We start from the raw sequence: 18,469 nt of genomic DNA on the forward strand, positions 1-18,469 counted from the left end.
CTATCTTTGTAATTACTTTTTTCTCACTCCTACACTCACAACTACTTTTAAAAATATTAAAAAATTATAGAGGTTGAACAGTGTTTTCTCCAAAATTTAATGATAAAAGAATAACATTTTCCCTCTCTTCCCCTTACAATCACTCACCACCACTTTATATAATATAGAGAACTCACTCACATATATATATATAGATGATCGAATGTGAATGCTCTTAGGTGGTGCCTTATTTACGGATACATTAGGTGACTTTGAAACTTAGGATCTCGATCCTTCAAGCAATTGATATTTGTGTAGGGGTGTAAACGAGGGAGAGCGGCTCGAGAGCTACTGAGGACCGGATCGGTAAAAAGCTTGAATAAGCTGAGCCTTAACGAACCTAAGCTCGAGCCTGAAATAAGGCTCGTTCCGTTATCGAGCCTGAGCTCTAGCTTTACAGCTAGTTTACGCTCTTGAGCCTAAACGAGTCCAAACAAACATTATTATTATTATTATTATTATTATTATTATTATACCTACTATTTAACATTGGCGAGCCGAGCTTTTAGCACGTTTAAAATTGTTCTCAAATACCTTGAGCCGAGCCAAGTTCAAGCTCGAGCTCTTGGGTTTTACTTGCGAGCCGAGCTCGATCTCAAAATAGTAGGCTCGAACTGAGCCGAGTTTGATTTTCATAAGAGCATGACGAGCCAAGCTCGAGCCTAGTCGGCTGTGGCGGATCTAGAAAAAAAGTTCAGAGGTATCCAAAAAAATATTTTTGAACCCATGTCTATCCTAATATTTGTTTAGGAGTATCCGATACATAAAACGAAAAAGAAAAAAAAATAGCACTAATTTTATACTTTGCCAAGAAAATTGAGAGGTTGTCCGGGCTACCTTTGATTACTTCATAAATCTGCCCTTGCTAGTCGGGCTCAGACTCAACTCGCCTCAGCTCATTTACACCCTATTGTGTATGTGAAGAACACTTAAAAAGAGTATTATTTTAGGTTTTAGTTATTAAGTGGATTTAAATAGGCCCAAATTATCTACACACTTGGTGTGTAGATAGTCACCCCAAAAAGGTGGTTTTTGTCCTTATATGCATACCCTGTAGTGTCGAATTGTGATCAAAATGTGACGTTTTGGTCCGGTTAACCAGATAAAGACTGACGGGTGTCTGACGGGTCTATTGACCGGACCAAAACGCCGAGCTTTGGCCGCGTTTTGGTCCTGCAACCAGACCGGGTGTCAGTCTTTTGTCTGGTTGACAGGACCAAAACGCGGCCAAAGCTCGACGTTTGGTCCGGTCAATAGACCCGTCAATCTTTTTCTGGTTAACCGGACCAAAACGCCGCATTTTGTCCACAGTTCGACACTGCAGGATGTGCATATAAGGATAAAAAAAAACACCTTTTAAGGTGTGTAGATAGACAAATAGGTGTGCCAATAGGTACACCCAAATAGTAAAGGATTCGACTTTGTCCTTTTCTGACTTTAGTTGATCACTTTTATGTGATAAAATCATATTTTCTTGACTTAATTTAAATGAATTATGTCTTCTAAAGAAGATTCCTCACACAAATCTTCTTTAAAAAAACTTTGAGTTGTTTTATAAAAAAATATAAAGTCTTTTTTTTTATTTTATAAACCTTTTAGTTTTACAATACCACATTTTAAATTTGTAAGACTTTGTTTGGAAATAATATTTTTTTATAAAGCTTGTTTATCATTGTAAGACTTTCTCAAGTGATCTTTTATTCATATACCATCTAGTGTTTATCGATCTTGCGTTTTTTCACTTGGTATGACCATAACATCGACCGTGGTACTTAGAATATTCTTGATTTTAAGTTGACATGTGGACAATCGACGTATGATCCGACCTAAGCATCAACCACTGGGCTTCTATGCGCATTTGTGTATTCTTCATTTAAGCTCTTTAATGTTTCTGAATTGTTGAATAATTAACCTTTTTCCGTTTTCTTACAACTTTTGCTTACATCATTATCATCATACTAAGTAAATCCCACCAATAGTGTAAGGTCTGAGGAGGGTAAGATATAGACAGCCTTACCTCTACCCCGTAGAAATAGAGATGCTGCTTCCAGTGAGACCCCCAGCTCGATAAATTGCAAGCATCAAGCATGTGATAACACTTGCACAAAATGACGCGGCAATGTTGACCAAACAAGCATTGGATGCACATAAACACGTCGGGTACATAGTGTTATGACGCGACATTCTCAGTATACTCGTCCTGTTATGTGGGTGAAGAATACACTAGTACAACAAAGTGCAATAATTTTTTTTTTCCAAAAAAAAATTTATCTAACTGGAAGAAAGAACACAAAAAGGTTAATTATTATATCCATGTTCCAAGGGGTGATGTGAGCCTTTTGAGACTACAATAGGAGGTTGAACCTCCATCTTCAGGCAGTTGAACTCCAGTGCTAATATTGGTTTTGAAAGCATAACTGATATGCTCATTTCTCTTTTCTTTGAACTTTCATTCAACTCCACATTTTGGGATCCAATCCGGTCCGTTGACCCTAAAACTCTTGCCGGCGATGTAGGTTTCACCCTGCACAATGTAAGACGAGTGATTTAGATGTGGGTCGAGTAACAGGTCAAAATATGCCTTAGATGAAACCAGGTAATACTAATACTAATACTATGTACACGTAAAATTGTGTTGAGTTGACTCGTCAACACTTATTTGGCATGTAAAAACATTATAAAAAAGTAATCTACTTAATTAACAAAATACTTTTAACTAAAACGATGTAAAAAGTTGTAAGCATATAAATACATGCCAGAGTGACGGATCTAGAAGAAAAATTCAGGGATATCCAGGGGCGGAACTAATGTATTAAGAGGGGTAGCACGGGCTATGGCTCAACCAGTGGCGGATCTTGACCTAAAACTCAACATGGGCCGATGTTTTTTGGAGATAAAATCAGCCTGGGCCGAACCAATACACATTTAAAAAAATTCTCGAAAACCTGAAATTTAACACTACTGGGCGAAAAAACCGCACGGGCCGAGGCCCAGTCCGGCCTCCTCTATGTTGCGCCACTAGGCTCAACATCGTATTTGTAGTGTACTTTTTTCGGGTTTTTTTTTCGGTTTTTATACAAAGGATACCCCTGAGTTAATGGGGGTATCCAAAAAGAAAATCAGTGTATACAGTGACGGATCTAGAAGAAAAATTCAGTGTATATAGTGGCGGATCTACATAATATATAAAGGGTAAATATGTAATGTAACACAAGCACGATATGACTAGTGAACTTTACTAAATTCGACCATTTCATTACTTTTGAGCTCAACCCTAGTGTCTTCTATAAATCACGTAGATTTCGAATACTTTTCAGCGAGCCTCAAGTAGCAAGATATTTAAATTGACACGACTCGACAACATATATACACGTTTTCACTTAAATAAATTAAAACCGAATCGAAAACAAACCTGCACTCAATCTGGCAACTGTACTTAAGAAGCTGAGGTATATACTCTGTGTGGCCGCTACAATATCATAGCAACGAAAAAGAAACACATTTTTTTAAGTTACTAAGACTTGCAAAAACCGAACAAAAACCGAACAAAGACAACAAGTTTACCTAAAGCTCGGAAGCGACATCTTGATCGTCGGGCCCAAAGCCAGCCACTTCAACGGATTCGTCTTTGAAACTATAATATATATATATTAGCATGATCATATTACTTAGACAAAGCATGGGCTTATCGGGCCGGGCCAATTTGTGTAGAAAAAACAACTTGAAGTAAAATGTCAATATACATACTAGGAGACTCGAGTCGAATATCATAGAGGCCCGTTGTCACAGGACCATCGATTTCAGCTACGTGAATATTTACATTACTACCCTTGCCGTTTCTCTCTGGTCTATCCGATATGGCCGTTATACTCTGTTTAAACGAAAACAATGTCAAAAACCGAAATTTCAACTCAAATTGCAACATAAAAACAACGTGATCACCTTAGAAAAAGTGGCAACTTGACTTGGAAGCCCGAATTCCTGAGAATATATAATCGGTTGGAACACTATTAACATACAAGAAAGAAACAATATCTTTATTTCCTTAGCTTCATTTGCGTCATTCGTTGGAATGTTGAAAGTCATTTAAAACACATCGATTTAAATTTGATCACAGGGGCGAAGGTTAGAAGGGGCCGGGGGGGCGCCCGACCCCCCCCCCCCCCCCCCGAACTTTTCGCTCGGTGGTGTTATGTATGTAGCTTTTGTATAGAAATTTTTGGGTATATACGTTTTCGACCCCTCGGTTCTATAGAAATTTTTGGGTATATACGTTTTCGACCCCCCCGTCGGAAATCTCAAGCTTCGCCACTGTTTGATCATATGTTTGAATACCTTTCTTCCATGCGTGCACGCGTTATCGCTGTTGACGTAAACCCTTGCTGCCCATCTGAAAGTCACGGAAACAACATAACTTAAACAAATGTAATGAACTTGTATTTATGGTAAGATTAAACTCACGCATGAGACGTTGGTGGGTTCCACACAATTCCAGCGATCGCTACAAGCTGAATAAACCATTATAAACTTGCTTAGTTAATTATACATTAATGAGATAATTCAATATTCAAATAGAAGAAATTAACCTCATCAAAGGGTCCGAAAGGGCTCTCACTGTAGTTTGCTAGAAAAAAACCTCCTAAAGTGTACCTGCAGTATGTGTGTGTATTCATATTAATATACAGAAACCATTAACAAAGCATTTTTAAATGGCAAATTGGAAATAATAATCCCATCTTTCTGAAATTGGCCGATAATAATCCCAAGTCAGTTATTAGCCAATAATAATCCGACCTCGTCCAATTTTTTTGTAAAATAGACCGCCGTTAAAATAAGCTTAAAGGAGTTAAGTTTTTTTCCGAATTACAAACCGATGTTTTAGGGTTTTTGATCAGAACGAGGATACGAGTCGATTGATGTAAAACTTACCTCGAAATTGTGTTCGAAATGGCTTGAATTTTGTTAATTGGAAGTTAAACACCCGAATTGAACCACCGTTTTCGTGGGTTGGGGGCAGTATCTTGAGGTAAGTTTTACATCAATCGACTCGTATCCTCGTTCTGATCAAAAGCTCTATAACATCGGTTTGTAATTCGGAAAAACACTTAACTCCGTTAAGCTTATTTTAACGGCGGACTATTTTACAAAAAAAAAATGGACGAGGTCGGATTATTATTGCCTAATAACTGACTTGATATTATTATCGGCCAATTTCAGGAATATGAGATTGTTATTTTTCCAATTTGCCTTTTTAAATTGTAAAGAGTTAGATAACTAATAATAATAAATACCCAAAAGCTTCAACTAATCTGAACTCTTTAGGAATGATAGCTCTAGCAATTTCTGCTTTCACAAGATGAAACTGGTACAGGGCACTGAAGGATAGTAAACACAATCTAGCATTAAAATTGTTAAGAAAAAGGCGTAATGCAAGGATAGTAAAGGTAGTTTTTAATTATAGGGTTATTGGATTTTAATAATCTAAAGTTTCACCTGTTGGCCGATTACAGTCTCAACTTTAAAAATATCTCTTCAACGATCCCATCTTGTAAAAATTTGGCCCCCATTGATCCTTTTATAACATATAAGAATTTGGCCTCCTCAATAGATTCAAGTGCACCTGGAACCTCCTTAATTGAATTAAGTGCACCTACAGTTTGAAAAGGATTGATGGGGGCCAAATTCTTACAAGTTGGGATCGTTGGAGGGAATTTTTAGAGTTGGGATTATTATCAGCCAACATGTGAAACTAAGGAATATTAAAATCCAATAACCCTTAATTATAGTTATTAGCTAAGTAGTTAATGCGGTAAAATATCGGATATCGGTCAAGGACCGATATCTGAGATATCGGTAATTTTCATATCATGCTAAATTTATATATATAGCAATTTAGCACTAACAATTCAGTATACTCTCGTACCATTAACAAATTAACCTTTTGCAACTTGCAAAACACTAGCAAGTGTAGCAAGTAGGAACTGACGACTACGACTTAAAACACTAACATTTAACAGTAACATCTAACAATTAAGACTTAAAACACTAATAACAACAATAAGAAGAAAGAAGAATGGTAGAAATAAGAAGAAAGGTATTGATATCAGGAAAATCGGTGATATATTGGCCAAATATCTGTCAAATATTAGTCAATATCGCCGATATTATCAGTACCGATATTCTGACCGATATTTTGTACCGTCATCTCTGTAGTGGACCAATAACCGATATATCACTGATATATCGGTGATATATTAGGATATTAACTACATAGGTTATTAGTACAACATTTTTAGGGGTTAGTTGTTTTGACTATGTGTTATGGGGGCGTTTTATTGGGAAGAAAAGTTGAGTCACGTAGACGCCACATAAGCAACTATCATACACCTTCGAATCGCACCCTCTGTTGTGGTTCAACGCCCCTAGCGCTCCTTCACACTTCCCCATGCAATGCAATGTCTCATTTTCTCCTTGCTCACGCCTGGTGCCCACCCGTAGCGGTGTCCATGCCCCTACCGGCGCTGACGTGGCACCAACGGCGCCACATTGAAGCCCCATAACACATGGCCTTAAAGCTCATGAGCCCGAGTCTTGACATGGTATCAGACCCACACTTAAACCGAACGAAATATAGGTTAAATCATACTTCCATTCCTATTTGGACATACTATTAAACCCATGGTGATTCCTAATTACAAACCAAAGCCCCTAACTTCTTACTAAATCATGATCAAACAATGCAACATACTTACAACTTCACTAATAATATATATACATTAGTGGAATGAAATCCTTCAACTGAGAACTTGTAAGTAGCATTTTTTATAAAAATAATAGCATATTGTGCATATTTTTTTTTTACAAATAACTAATTTAAAAGAGAATTTCAATATTGGGATGTGACTTGCCTGCCCTTAAAAATCCAAGGAGGTTTACCATATCCTGAACTATATTTAGTTTCCTTAATCTCCATAATTATCACTAATGGATCCCCAGAAAATCTGTAAAAAGAACAAGATTCACAAATTATACACACACATATAGTCAAATATATATATATATATATATATATATGTATATATAAGATAAGAACAAGAACAAGAAAACAGAAACAGAAGAAGCAACTGCAAGAAAGAGTAATTAAGAGCATAAAGATTGTTAATAACACATTAAGAATGATGGGTTTTGTTTAATTACCTAAAAAGATTGTTTCTTTAACAAGGTGCAACACCTGCAAATCAAGAAAAAAACCAGAGTAGGAAGAGGGGAAGAGTGTAATTTGAGTTTTGAGGATGAAGATATTGAAGGTCATTTATGTAATTTCACAGGGGTGTATGCATGTCATGTTTATAAGGTCTCAGTGTGATGACTGGTGTGTAATTGTGTACCAAGGGGTTTTAAGTGACCCCATGTGAATATTGGTGCAAGGCCACAAGGGCAATTAAGGGATTTGCAAATTCTTCATTTAGGGCTTATTAGTTTCGGTTTTAATGGATTATTAATGATTCGGATCTTTTACTGGTTTAACATTTAATGGTTCATACTGTTTGTAGCAGATGTCTAAATGGATCAGACATTTGTCTCTGAATTGTTAAGGATTATACTGAGTCTGAATAGTTAAGACTTTTTATCTGAATTGATCAGACATTTGGTTCTGAATGGTTAAGCATTATACTGGCTCTTAATAGTTCAGATCTCTTACCGGTTCAGCACTTAATGGTTCAGACCTTTTACCGGTTCAACATTTATCCATTCAAAAGTTACCAAGCAGCCTCTTACTGAATTTTGAAGATATTTGAAAAAAGTTGAGCATATTTTTTGAAAATAGTATTTATAGGATAATTGTTTTATTTTACCGGAACACATACTCTATACTACGTACCTACTCTACTTCTAAAATCATCATATTTGCGGTCTGTGTGATAATTGTTATTACGTATTAAGTCATTATAATAGTTGCGGACTGAGTGATAATTGTTATAACGTATTAAGTCATAAATCTAATTTTTATAACAGCATTAACACTATTTGTAGTGATAATAAAAAATATACATAGTTAAAGCATATTAAAGCTTGACTTTAATCTTTCCAGTTTTTTGGTAAAGAAAGAATTGTTGTTTATAATGGTTAGTTAGACATAGAAAATTGGGGTCTTTGTTTTATTAATATTAATTAATATTATTTAATATTAATTAATAGTTGTAAGAAAAGGTAAAGAGGATGTGAAATTGTGGTTCCTGTTCGACGTTGGGATTATCATATCTAAGTATCCAATCTCCTTATCCATCCTTTTATATTCAATATATATTTTCTTTTTAATTTCAAAGTTTTATTTAATGAAATGATAATTTTATAATTTTGTTATTATTAAAATATATTATTTATGTATTATTGTAAGAACTTTAATCATTTATACTTACTCTTTTTCTCATAAATGAATAAACATTTTTAAACAAATTAAAACAGTAAAAGTAGATACAAATTTTGAGACAAAGAAAGTAATCAAAATAATAAAATGTGTTGTTATATTATTACACTTATTATAAAAGCCTTATTAATTATATACTTTTAAATAAAAAAGATGAGGCTGTCATTTAATTGCTGCAAGTTATGGTCAATTTTTTAACAATATTTTTACACCTAAATTATATTATATTATATTATACTATACTATACGTATTATAAAAATTGAATGAAATGAACAGTACCTAAGGCTGAACGGTATGGTGACAGAGGGATGGACGGCGACGGGGGTGGCGGGATGGGGTGACGGAGCGGCGCCGAGAAGAAAGAGGGGGGCCCACATGTTTTGCTCTGTCCTGGACGTCGAAATTCCGACGGAAAGGACGACGACTGGACGGCGACCGGGGGGCATGGAGAGGGGGACGGCGATGGGGTCTGGACGGTCCCCATACCGTCCAGCCTATAAAAAAGACTAAGACTAAGGGGTATTGTAAAAATTGAATGAAATGAACAATGACAAAAGTTTTTGTCTTCACCTACAAAAAAAAGACTAAGACTATGGGGTATGGGGCGTGGGCTGGGTACAAACGGCCAAGTCACAACCCCGGGTGGGGTTGGGTTTTGGCGTGGCCCTTTGGGCGGGGGTTTCAGCCCGGGCGTTGGGCGTACGGTTCACCCAACTCCTATACGACAGCGTCCTGGTCGGTGATATAAGTCACGAAGACCGGGTGGCGGTGGCCAACATCGAGTTACGGGGCAAGGAGCGGAAGTCGTTTGACAAGCTCGTGCTGTTCGAAATCTACCTAACGCTTAATTAGGCTTTTTTTTTATTTTGTAATCCTTTTTTTTTTGTAGGATTTTCTAATTTTTAGGAAATTTTAATAATAATTTTAGGCTTTTCTTTAATTTTGTGTGTATTCTTTAATTTTTATAACACTGGCCAACCCACGCGAGCTAGCCACGCCCCGCCATACCGACCCACATGGGCGAAGGATAGTGGGGGCGGGAGGGGGCGGCCGACCCCCCGAACTTTTCGCTCAGTAGGGGAGAGTACGTGGTTTTCGTATAGAAATTTTTGGGAATATACGTTTTCGACCCCCCGTTTTATAGAAATTTTATTGTGTACCTACGTTTTCGACCCCCCGATCGGAAATCTCAAGCTTCGCCACTGCCGACCCAACACGTCACTCACCAGCGGTGCCCCTCGAAATCCACGTGTCAACCCTTGCCCCAAACCCCCGCCCCACCATACCCCACGGTCTAACATATTTTCAACATCTGCAAACAACAGTGTCGGCGGCAATGGTTGTTGGCCTTTATTGGTTGACATGGGCGGCAAGGGAACAGTGCCAGGCAGCTGCCTGGCACTCCCCTATTGGCCTAATTAATTTATGATTTTATATCCGCTTTAAAATTACGATTTTGCCATCGGTTTAAAATTACATATTTGCCCCCAGTTCAAAATAAAATTACGCTTTTGCTCCCAGCTAAATTTCTCAATTTTGCCCTCGGTTCAAATTGATTACGGTTTTGGCCACAATTTAAAATTACGCATTTTCCCCAGTTAAAAATAAATTTATGCTTTTGCCCCCAGCTAAAATTTACGAATTTCCACTCGGTTCAAAATTACGATATCACCCTCAATTCAAAATTACGTTTTTGCCCCCAGTGCAAAATAAAAATATGGTTTTCCCTAGCTAAAAGTTAGGATTTTACCCTTCCGGAAAAAATTTTGATTTTTCCCCAAGTAAAAATAAAAATATGACTTTGCCCCCAGCTAAAAATCGTGTCAAAGAGCTGCCTAACACTCTTTTTACTTTTTATTTGTAGCAAAACTATAGTACTGTTTTTTTAAATTGGTTGATACTTATTCGGCTATCGCCACACAACGCGGGCGGAACATCACCTAATATTCTTAATAATACAATTCTGAAGATTTGAACTCACTGTTATGAGATAAGTTATATTAATTATATTAAGATGAAAAAGTATTATATGTTTAAAATAGGGGTGTAAACGAGCTGAGCCGAGCCCGAGCTCGACCAGGCTTGAGCTCGAGCTCGTTTAACATATAAAAGCTCGAGCTCGAGCTTGGCTCGATTCGAGCTTTATTTCTAAAACTCGAGCTCGGCTCGGAGGTATTTTTTCAAGCTTGAGCTCGGCTCGGGCTCGAATCGTTTAGTATTTATTAATTAATTTATATTAATTATAATTATTATTATTATACATATAATTAAGTTATTTTTTTATATTTATATCAATGGTATATGTTTAATATATTAATAAAAAATATATAAACAGAAAACTCGTTAGGCTCGCGAGCCGGCTCGAGCTCGATAAGCGAAACTCGGGCTCGTTTTCTAAACGAACTTGTTTTTAGCCTCGGGCTCGAGCTCGAGCTCGTTTAAAGTCGGCTCATTCGAGCTTTTTTTCGAGCCGAGCTCCAGTAGCTCGCGAGTAGCTCGGCCCATTTACACCCCTAGTTTAAAACAACTCAAAAAAGATATTGATGTTTCGTGGATCATCACACTTGATCCAACTATTTACTCGTAAATCGATATTAACTATATTTTTATTTTAAAGGTCTATTTGTATAGTGAGTTAGTGACTAATATTAAAATTAAGGAAACCTTTTACTTATAAAAAATGACTTGATATCCAACTATTTACTCGTGTATATTTATTATTGTTACATGCCAACGTTTTTTTATTTGTTTGTTTTTAGCAATTCTTAATTTTCCTCGTATTTAACATTTTTGTTCAAAAGGTAAAGGATGAGGAGATAGATAGTGACATAACCTCCGCTCACAGGTTGGTAGGTGAAAGCAATCATCTAGGTGAGTGGTGGACCTAAAAAATTTTTTCAATAGTGTTCACTTTTTTCAATGTTCAATTTTTTTCACAACAAAACGCTAAAATTTTCAGGTCGGTTCGGGGAACATATAACAAAAATATATAATCATTACTCGTTTAAAAACGCACAATAAATATAAAATGTAATTTAGAACCAAAAAAAACATTGCAATATTTTAAAACTCAAATTCATAGCGTGCAAGGGTTGTGTTGCTAGCTGGGTTTGTTTTTTTGGTGTTAAAAAAACCAATACACAAAAAACAGGCTATATAATGAGTGAACCCATGACTTCTTGTTTGTAAATGGGAAGGATTACCAATACACTAACTTTTCTTTTCTTTTTATGGAGTCTACATAATAATTTTTATGGGGTTCTTAGAGAAAATTTACTTTTCTTTTCTTTTTATGGAGTCTACATAATAATTTTTATGGGGTTCTTAGAGAAAATTTAATATACCGGATCTACTAGTTTTTTAAAAAAGATTGGGGTCCGAGGACCCCAACCCACTCTATGTGGGTCCGCCCCTGACTGAGGTATTGTGCGATAAGAGGTTCATAACTAAATTAAAGAGAATTTTATAGAGTTGCAATCAGACAGGCTATATTGTATGGGACAAACTATTAGACCATCAAGAAAAATTGTATGGGAGACTGTTAGACCATCAAGAAAACACAAGTGCGAAAGATGGAAGTAGCAGAGATTGGTGTTATGATGGATGTGTGGACACACAAGGTTAGACAAAATAAGAAATGAAGTTTTTCGGGAAAGGTTAGGAGTTACTAGTATTTCGGATATAAGATGGGAGATTAAGGTGATTTGGGCAGTGAAGAGGATGCAGACAACGACGTTAGTTAGAACAGTGGAAACCATCACTGTGGAGAGAAGGAGAAGTAGAGACAGGCCCATTAATAGGCCCATTAATGTTAACAACTTTCCTACACTTTGATTAGGGTATAGATTTTCCTACACTTTGGGTCATACCTTTCATTAAGGTAAGAGATTTTCCTACATTTTGGTGGAATTTGCATGTTATTGTGTTCTTGTATCTAGGTTTATATGATGCTATAGGATGCTTTATATGTTTCTATGCCATCTTTTTCACCACTTTCTTTGTTTTCTTGGTAACATCTTCTTTTTATTTATTTATTTTGTTATTATTATTATATTTTTTATTATTGTTTTTTCGTTGTTCGTTTGGAGCCGATTGTCTCTCTGAAAACAACATATCTATCTCCAGGGGTGGATGTAAGGTGTGCCTACATCCCATCATCTCTAGATTTTGCTAGTAGCCTCACTATATTTGTGGGATTTCCGAATACGGTTATTGTTGTAAATTTTTCTAGGATAATAATAACCTGCATTTTACATAAACTAAACCCTCAGCTTTCTATGTATATAGCCAGAAGTATTAAAATCAAGTAAACTTCACTTATTAAAATGACTTGATAAAAATCAATGGCATTACTAGGAGGTTTTGTGGTTAAAACAAACTTAGATTTATGTTAACTTCCATTATATGAGCCATGAGCATATCGAATACGGGGGTGAGGGTGAGTGTGAGCAACGCCACATATGCACGAGTGAATACATGGTGTGAGTGTGAGTCGGTTTTGTAAACCAAGATGCGCCCAAGATGTAAAAATCGGCGAGAGTCAACCTGTCTAACCCGAACATCACCTCCTAGTGCAAACTGCGTTTTACCTTTCCATTGATGGTGCATAATAAGGCCCCGTGAGCTGCGCTGTAACGGATTATCACCATAAAACAAACAACTAATTAAGCTATTATTGCATCAACACAAGCCTCTTAGCACAAATTCACAACTTCTTGGAGATCTCTCTGCAAGTACACATAGATCCTTATTAACCGGAACAAAAACTAAACTACTTCTAGATACTTGCGATTCTGCGAGTGGCAAAATCTACCAGACCTTGATGTGTGATGCTGCCATTAACGTCCGCCATTGTTGCAACCGGAGTAGTCTCCTCGAAACAATACCAAGGCACCTGCCACTTTTCATCCTCAAGAGCTGCACCTACTTCAAATGTCATCACGTGTGCTTCCCGTCCTGCATCCGCACACACAATCATCAATACTCAAAAGTTTAAGCGTTAAACATACTCCTCCTATCGTTTTTACCGAGTGTACTCTGGAAGCAGCCTCTCTATTCCTACGGGGTAGAGGTAAGGCTATCTACATCTTACCCTCCTCAGACCCTACCTTAGTTTTGCTATTGGTGAGATTTACTGAGTATGATGATGATGACTCTGCCACTACTAAATCAGTTACATCACCTCCCTACTTACTTTTGTGCATTACAGGTGCATTTTAAATAACCAAATTAACCATTAATCACCGAAGACCACCCCTAACCATACTTAAAAGAGGACTGATAAACATACACCGCCCCCAATTGCTAGACACCAATGGCCTGTCACACATTCGAGCAGTGGCGAAGCTTGAAATTTTTTACGGGGGAGTCGAAAACGTATAAACCCAAAAATTTCTATAGAACCGGGGGGTCGAAAACATATCTACCCAAAAATTTCTATACGAAAACTACATATATAACACTACTGGCCGAAAAGTTCGGGGGGTCGGGCGCCCCTCCCGGCCCCTTCAAAGCATCGCCCCTGCATTCGAGTCGTATATGGCTATACGACATTACGACTTCTATAAACCCACTTTTTTCCGACAAAGCTTTAGCCTTGTCACATCAATCGAATCGTATAGATATACGGCCCATATAGCGACATATGACACGTCATCTACACGAGTCATATATAGCCGTACGACTCGTATAGCTCCTTTGTTTAATTAAGTTATATATTTTTTCTTAAAAAAAATTAGTCATAAAGCATGTCTCTCAAACCTGACACCACTACCAATCTATACAAGTCATATAACCTAGGGATGAGATCGGTATCATACCAGTACCGTACCGATACCGTTTAATTAAGTTATACATTTTCTTCTTAAAAAAAAAAACATGAGTCATATAGCATGTCTGTGAAACCTGACACCACTACCAATCTATACAAGTCATATAACCTAGGGATGAAATCGGTATCATACCGGTACCGTACCGATACCGTTTAATCAAGTTATATATTTTTTTCTTAAAAAAACATGAGTCATATAGCATGTCTGTAAAACCTGACACCACTACCTATCTATACAAGTCACATAACTTAAAGGATGAGATCAGTATCATACGGTACCGTACCGATGCCAAAAAAGAGTAATAATATAAATCGAATACATTACCAATTATCGCGGTATGGTACCAGGTCGGTATCAATAGTATAAAATTAACGAAAAATACTGAAACCAACTAATACGAAAACTGAAAACCCTAAAAATGAATACCGGTAACGATAACTAGGTACGATACCCGGATTCGGTAAAAAATTATACATATTAATACTAACTTCTGATGAACAGTACATCGAAAATTTTGAGAATTCATTATACAAATCATTTAATTTATTATTTTATTTACTAGTATTTATTTTATTATTTTTAGTAGTATTATATTTATTATTCAACTTCATCTTTTAATCATAACTTGCGTTCGTAAACTTTTTAAAAATTCTAAATTTGCATCTATATATATTCCAAGTTATTTTTCCGCACGTTCTCACGATAGGCTACCATGGGCATTGGATTGATTTTATACATGTGAATTGTAACTCACGATGAACAGTGAAATGTAATTTTTTATTTATTACATTATAATATTGTTATGATATTGTATTATTATAAATACTTTTTATCATATTTTATTTTCCGCTTATAATTTTTAACATAATACTTTTTATAAAATTATGAATATTTCATTACGATGTGCCTATTTTTATCTATGTCTAGATATAAATTTTGCTCAATATCAAAGTACTCCTTTTTTGGTATCGTAAGTTGTAGCAAGTGTCAGTGTCGTACCAGTATTGTGACAAACCGGACCAATTCCAACCGAACAACATCGGCAAAGACATCGAATATCGAAATTTGTACCGATATTTGTTTTTATGGTTTTTACCGATGTTAAAAGCGTGTCGGTATCTTTTAAAGTCGTACCGGTATTGTGACGAACCGAACCGATTCCAACCGAACAACATCGATACCGGCATCGAATATCGAAGCATGTACCAATAGTTGTTTTTATGGTTTTTATCGATGTAAAATGCGTGTCAATATCTTTTAGGGTATATAAAGACTTTAATTTTTTTTTGTTTTATCTTTCGGTCGCTATATCGAGTGTTGGAACGGTATGGTAGTGATACGATCTTAATTTATCAAAAACAAAAACAATAAAAATAAATACCGGTAATAATACAAATGGTGTACAGTCGGTTTCGGTTTGATTTGGTACGATAGTGGCACAATAGCCGTTTTCAATAACGTTTGTATGTCAATGTTGAAAAGGTAAACATAGAATGCAAACCAACCGAATGATATCAACTGAACAACATTGGTACCGGTATCAATTTTCGTTTTTATTGATTTTTGATCAATGTAAGGTTTTCTATTTCGATTACTATAGCGAGTACGGATACCGTAACGAACTGAACAGATACTAACTGAGCGCGGGGGAATTCACTAGTGCTCATTATTATTAACCCGGCTCGTGCAAAATGTCAGTGGTGTCTGGAAATCCGTACACTGTCAAAACCCTAACCCCAATTTTGCCCCTTTTGTTCACCAACTTGTTAATTACACACTAAAACAGGAAACAAATTCCAAAAACCGATAAAAACAATCAATTTACCAGTATAAAACACCCAATGAACAGGGCGTCTAGAAGCAACATCTTCATAATAAGTAATAAAATCCGCTTTCTCCCAAACATAACAAAGGAACCCATCAACCGTACGTTGTCCGACATAATTGGCTCCGTCGAGCCAATTAGGTCGGAGGATTCCGACCTCCAGCTGCGCAGACCGGCACTGGCGGTCGGAATCCAGAGTATAAAAAAACGAAGTGCCATTGTTCCATTCGAGATCGTACAACACGTTTCCAAGCTGGTGTTGGATAATGTTGAAGTTGCGGCCGTTGGTCCAGTCGTACCATAGGTCTATTATTTCGAGTGTGCCGCTGTAGTTCATCATTAGGATTGAGTGGAATTGATGGGGCCATGGGGTTGGGGTTGGTGGTGGTTGGTTGGCGGTTGTGGGTGTGAGAGTGGTGGTGAATAGTAAGAGGGTTGTGATGGTGGTGGTTAGGAGTGGTGGATAATGCATTGGAGAGTGAGACATCGTCACCATTGGATGGATGGATGAATGAATGAATGTGTGTGTGAGAGTGAGACTGTCAATCTTTGTTTTATTTTAGTAAACTGCGGAAAGGTATCAAGTTCGATTCCGGATCCACCCGGGTTTTACCGGTTCTGCATTGTCATGCTTTCGGGCGGGTGCAGGGTCGGGTTTTCCCCCGAACTGATGGCGTGGTGGGCTAGGGGCTCCGTGCGTACAGGTTGGGCTGTCGTGGGCTACCTTTCAACCAATGGGTGCCGCGTACAGAGTACCCGACAATTCTTATTTTGGACGTTTAAAAAAAAAATTAGTGAACTGCCAAAATGTCACTGAGGTTTGTTGGTTTTTGCTACTTTATTACAAAACTTACGAAAATGTCATTTGATCAACGTTCTTTACGAAAATGTCACGTTCATGTGGAGGAGTCCGTTCATGGACGCATGAACATGACATTTTCGTAAAGAATGTTGATCAAATGACATTTTCTTAAATTTTTCCAAAACTTAAACCTTTTGAATCTGTGTCTTAGTGGTTTCAATTTTGTTGACATTTTCATCCAAAATCAAAATTTGATCAGATTTTTCAGTTAAGATCCAACTTTTTTGTCTTTTTCTTCCCTTTTAATGAAGAGCAAAATGGTTTTTTAACATTTTATTATAACAAGTTAAAAGAATCTGACCATTTTGTCCTTCATTAAAAGGGAGAAAAAAAGACAAAAAAACTAGATCTTAACTGAAAAATCTGACCAATTTTTTATTTTGGATGAAAATGACAACAAAATTGAAATCATAGGGGACCAGATTCAAAAGGTTTGAGTTTTAGACTAAAATGGCAAAAAAGACCAAACCTCAGTGACCATTTTAACAGTTGACTCTTTATTTTATCCACCCTTTTTATGCATTTAGAATGTCAAAAACTATTAAAAATTCTTCTCACAGTGATATATTTATATAAGAAAATATCAAACCTGTAATATTTAAGACACAAGGGACAAACAAAAAATTGGTAAAGAATATCAACAAAAGTTAAAAATATACATGTAGTCATAAACATTGGTGTCTACGTATTTATTTGTGTCACTAGATAAACAATACATAGTCTTAACTCTTAAGATATTATCATGTTATGTTACAATTAGTGTGTAAAACGTCACTTCAACCACATCTTTTCCAATAACAAAAATACATATTAATCTAGCAACTCTAAATGTAGCATTTCAAGCACATGTCAACCATGTTAATCGCACCAAGAAAGAGATGCAACATTTTAGACAAATAAACTTGAGTTTTTTGTGAGTGACCATGATCAACTCTTAATACCATAAGAAAATTGCAAGAGTTCCATAGCCTCTATAAAATTTATGCTTTATCATTAATAACTATACAATTGAATGATTTGATATAAAAAAAATTGATAACGGAACTATGAAAAATACTCTAGAGTGTTTCAAAAATGATTTACATTTTTGCTAGTTGGTAAAAAGAAATGGTTGTTGCACCACGAAAATGGTTGTTGTATACAAATTATCGAATGAAGAATTATCCAATTATAAATTTCGCCTTAGGTCTTGAAATAGAATAAGCCGACATTACGACCACCACATATTTTGATACAAATAACCCAAAGGAACCCTAGATTTAGATCCAAACAATCTATATCTTGAAAAAAAGAAGGTAAATATGGAAGAAGTAACAAGGAAGAGGGAGACATCTTGTAAGGTTGTGGTGTTGAACATTGTGCCTAGTGACGATTTTGCGTAGATGGCAATGTTGGCGAGAGTAAGAAGTCGTCACTGATAGGAGGTATTGTGAAGGATAAATAAGGAGTGTTGGTTTAACGAATACTAGAATGAATAGGTTAA

At 36.4% G+C, this 18,469-nt stretch overlaps 2 protein-coding genes across 2 annotated transcripts; both read right to left on the reverse strand.

Moving 5' to 3' along the window:
- Positions 1 to 2,159: 2,159 nt before the first annotated feature.
- Positions 2,160 to 7,451, reverse strand: LOC110871816 (protein NEOXANTHIN-DEFICIENT 1). The gene is made up of 11 exons (XM_022120567.2): positions 7,237 to 7,451; positions 6,948 to 7,040; positions 5,331 to 5,414; positions 4,626 to 4,689; positions 4,501 to 4,547; positions 4,375 to 4,429; positions 3,982 to 4,020; positions 3,787 to 3,910; positions 3,604 to 3,673; positions 3,452 to 3,508; positions 2,160 to 2,563 (listed from the first exon to the last, which is right to left on the reverse strand). Exons 2-11 carry the CDS (start codon positions 7,010 to 7,012, stop codon positions 2,338 to 2,340), a joined length of 831 nt encoding a protein of 276 aa, XP_021976259.1. The 5' UTR covers positions 7,013 to 7,040; positions 7,237 to 7,451; the 3' UTR covers positions 2,160 to 2,337.
- Positions 7,452 to 13,116: 5,665 nt separating this feature from the next.
- Positions 13,117 to 16,657, reverse strand: LOC110871817 (uncharacterized protein At4g14100). The gene is made up of 2 exons (XM_022120568.2): positions 16,125 to 16,657; positions 13,117 to 13,424 (listed from the first exon to the last, which is right to left on the reverse strand). Exons 1-2 carry the CDS (start codon positions 16,618 to 16,620, stop codon positions 13,246 to 13,248), a joined length of 675 nt encoding a protein of 224 aa, XP_021976260.1. The 5' UTR covers positions 16,621 to 16,657; the 3' UTR covers positions 13,117 to 13,245.
- Positions 16,658 to 18,469: the final 1,812 nt, after the last annotated feature.

Source organism: Helianthus annuus, chromosome 8, assembly GCF_002127325.2.
Source record: "Helianthus annuus cultivar XRQ/B chromosome 8, HanXRQr2.0-SUNRISE, whole genome shotgun sequence".
In the NCBI taxonomy this organism is placed as follows: domain Eukaryota; kingdom Viridiplantae; phylum Streptophyta; class Magnoliopsida; order Asterales; family Asteraceae; genus Helianthus; species Helianthus annuus.

What these genes read in the sequence shown, in the direction of transcription:
- LOC110871817 (XM_022120568.2), bottom strand. Translation starts at nt 16,620, where the DNA reads ATGGTGACGATGTCTCACTCTCCAATGCATTATCCACCACTCCTAACC. An exon ending in TCATTGGGTGTTTTATACTG is followed by an intron (nt 13,425 to 16,124) that starts GTAAATTGATTG and finishes GTGCGGATGCAG; the next exon opens with GACGGGAAGCACACGTGATG.
- LOC110871816 (XM_022120567.2), bottom strand. Translation starts at nt 7,012, where the DNA reads ATGGAGATTAAGGAAACTAAATATAGTTCAGGATATGGTAAACCTCCT. An exon ending in AGATTAGTTGAAGCTTTTGG is followed by an intron (nt 4,690 to 5,330) that starts GTATTTATTATT and finishes CACATACTGCAG; the next exon opens with GTACACTTTAGGAGGTTTTT. An exon ending in TATTCGACTCGAGTCTCCTA is followed by an intron (nt 3,674 to 3,786) that starts GTATGTATATTG and finishes TATATATTATAG; the next exon opens with TTTCAAAGACGAATCCGTTG.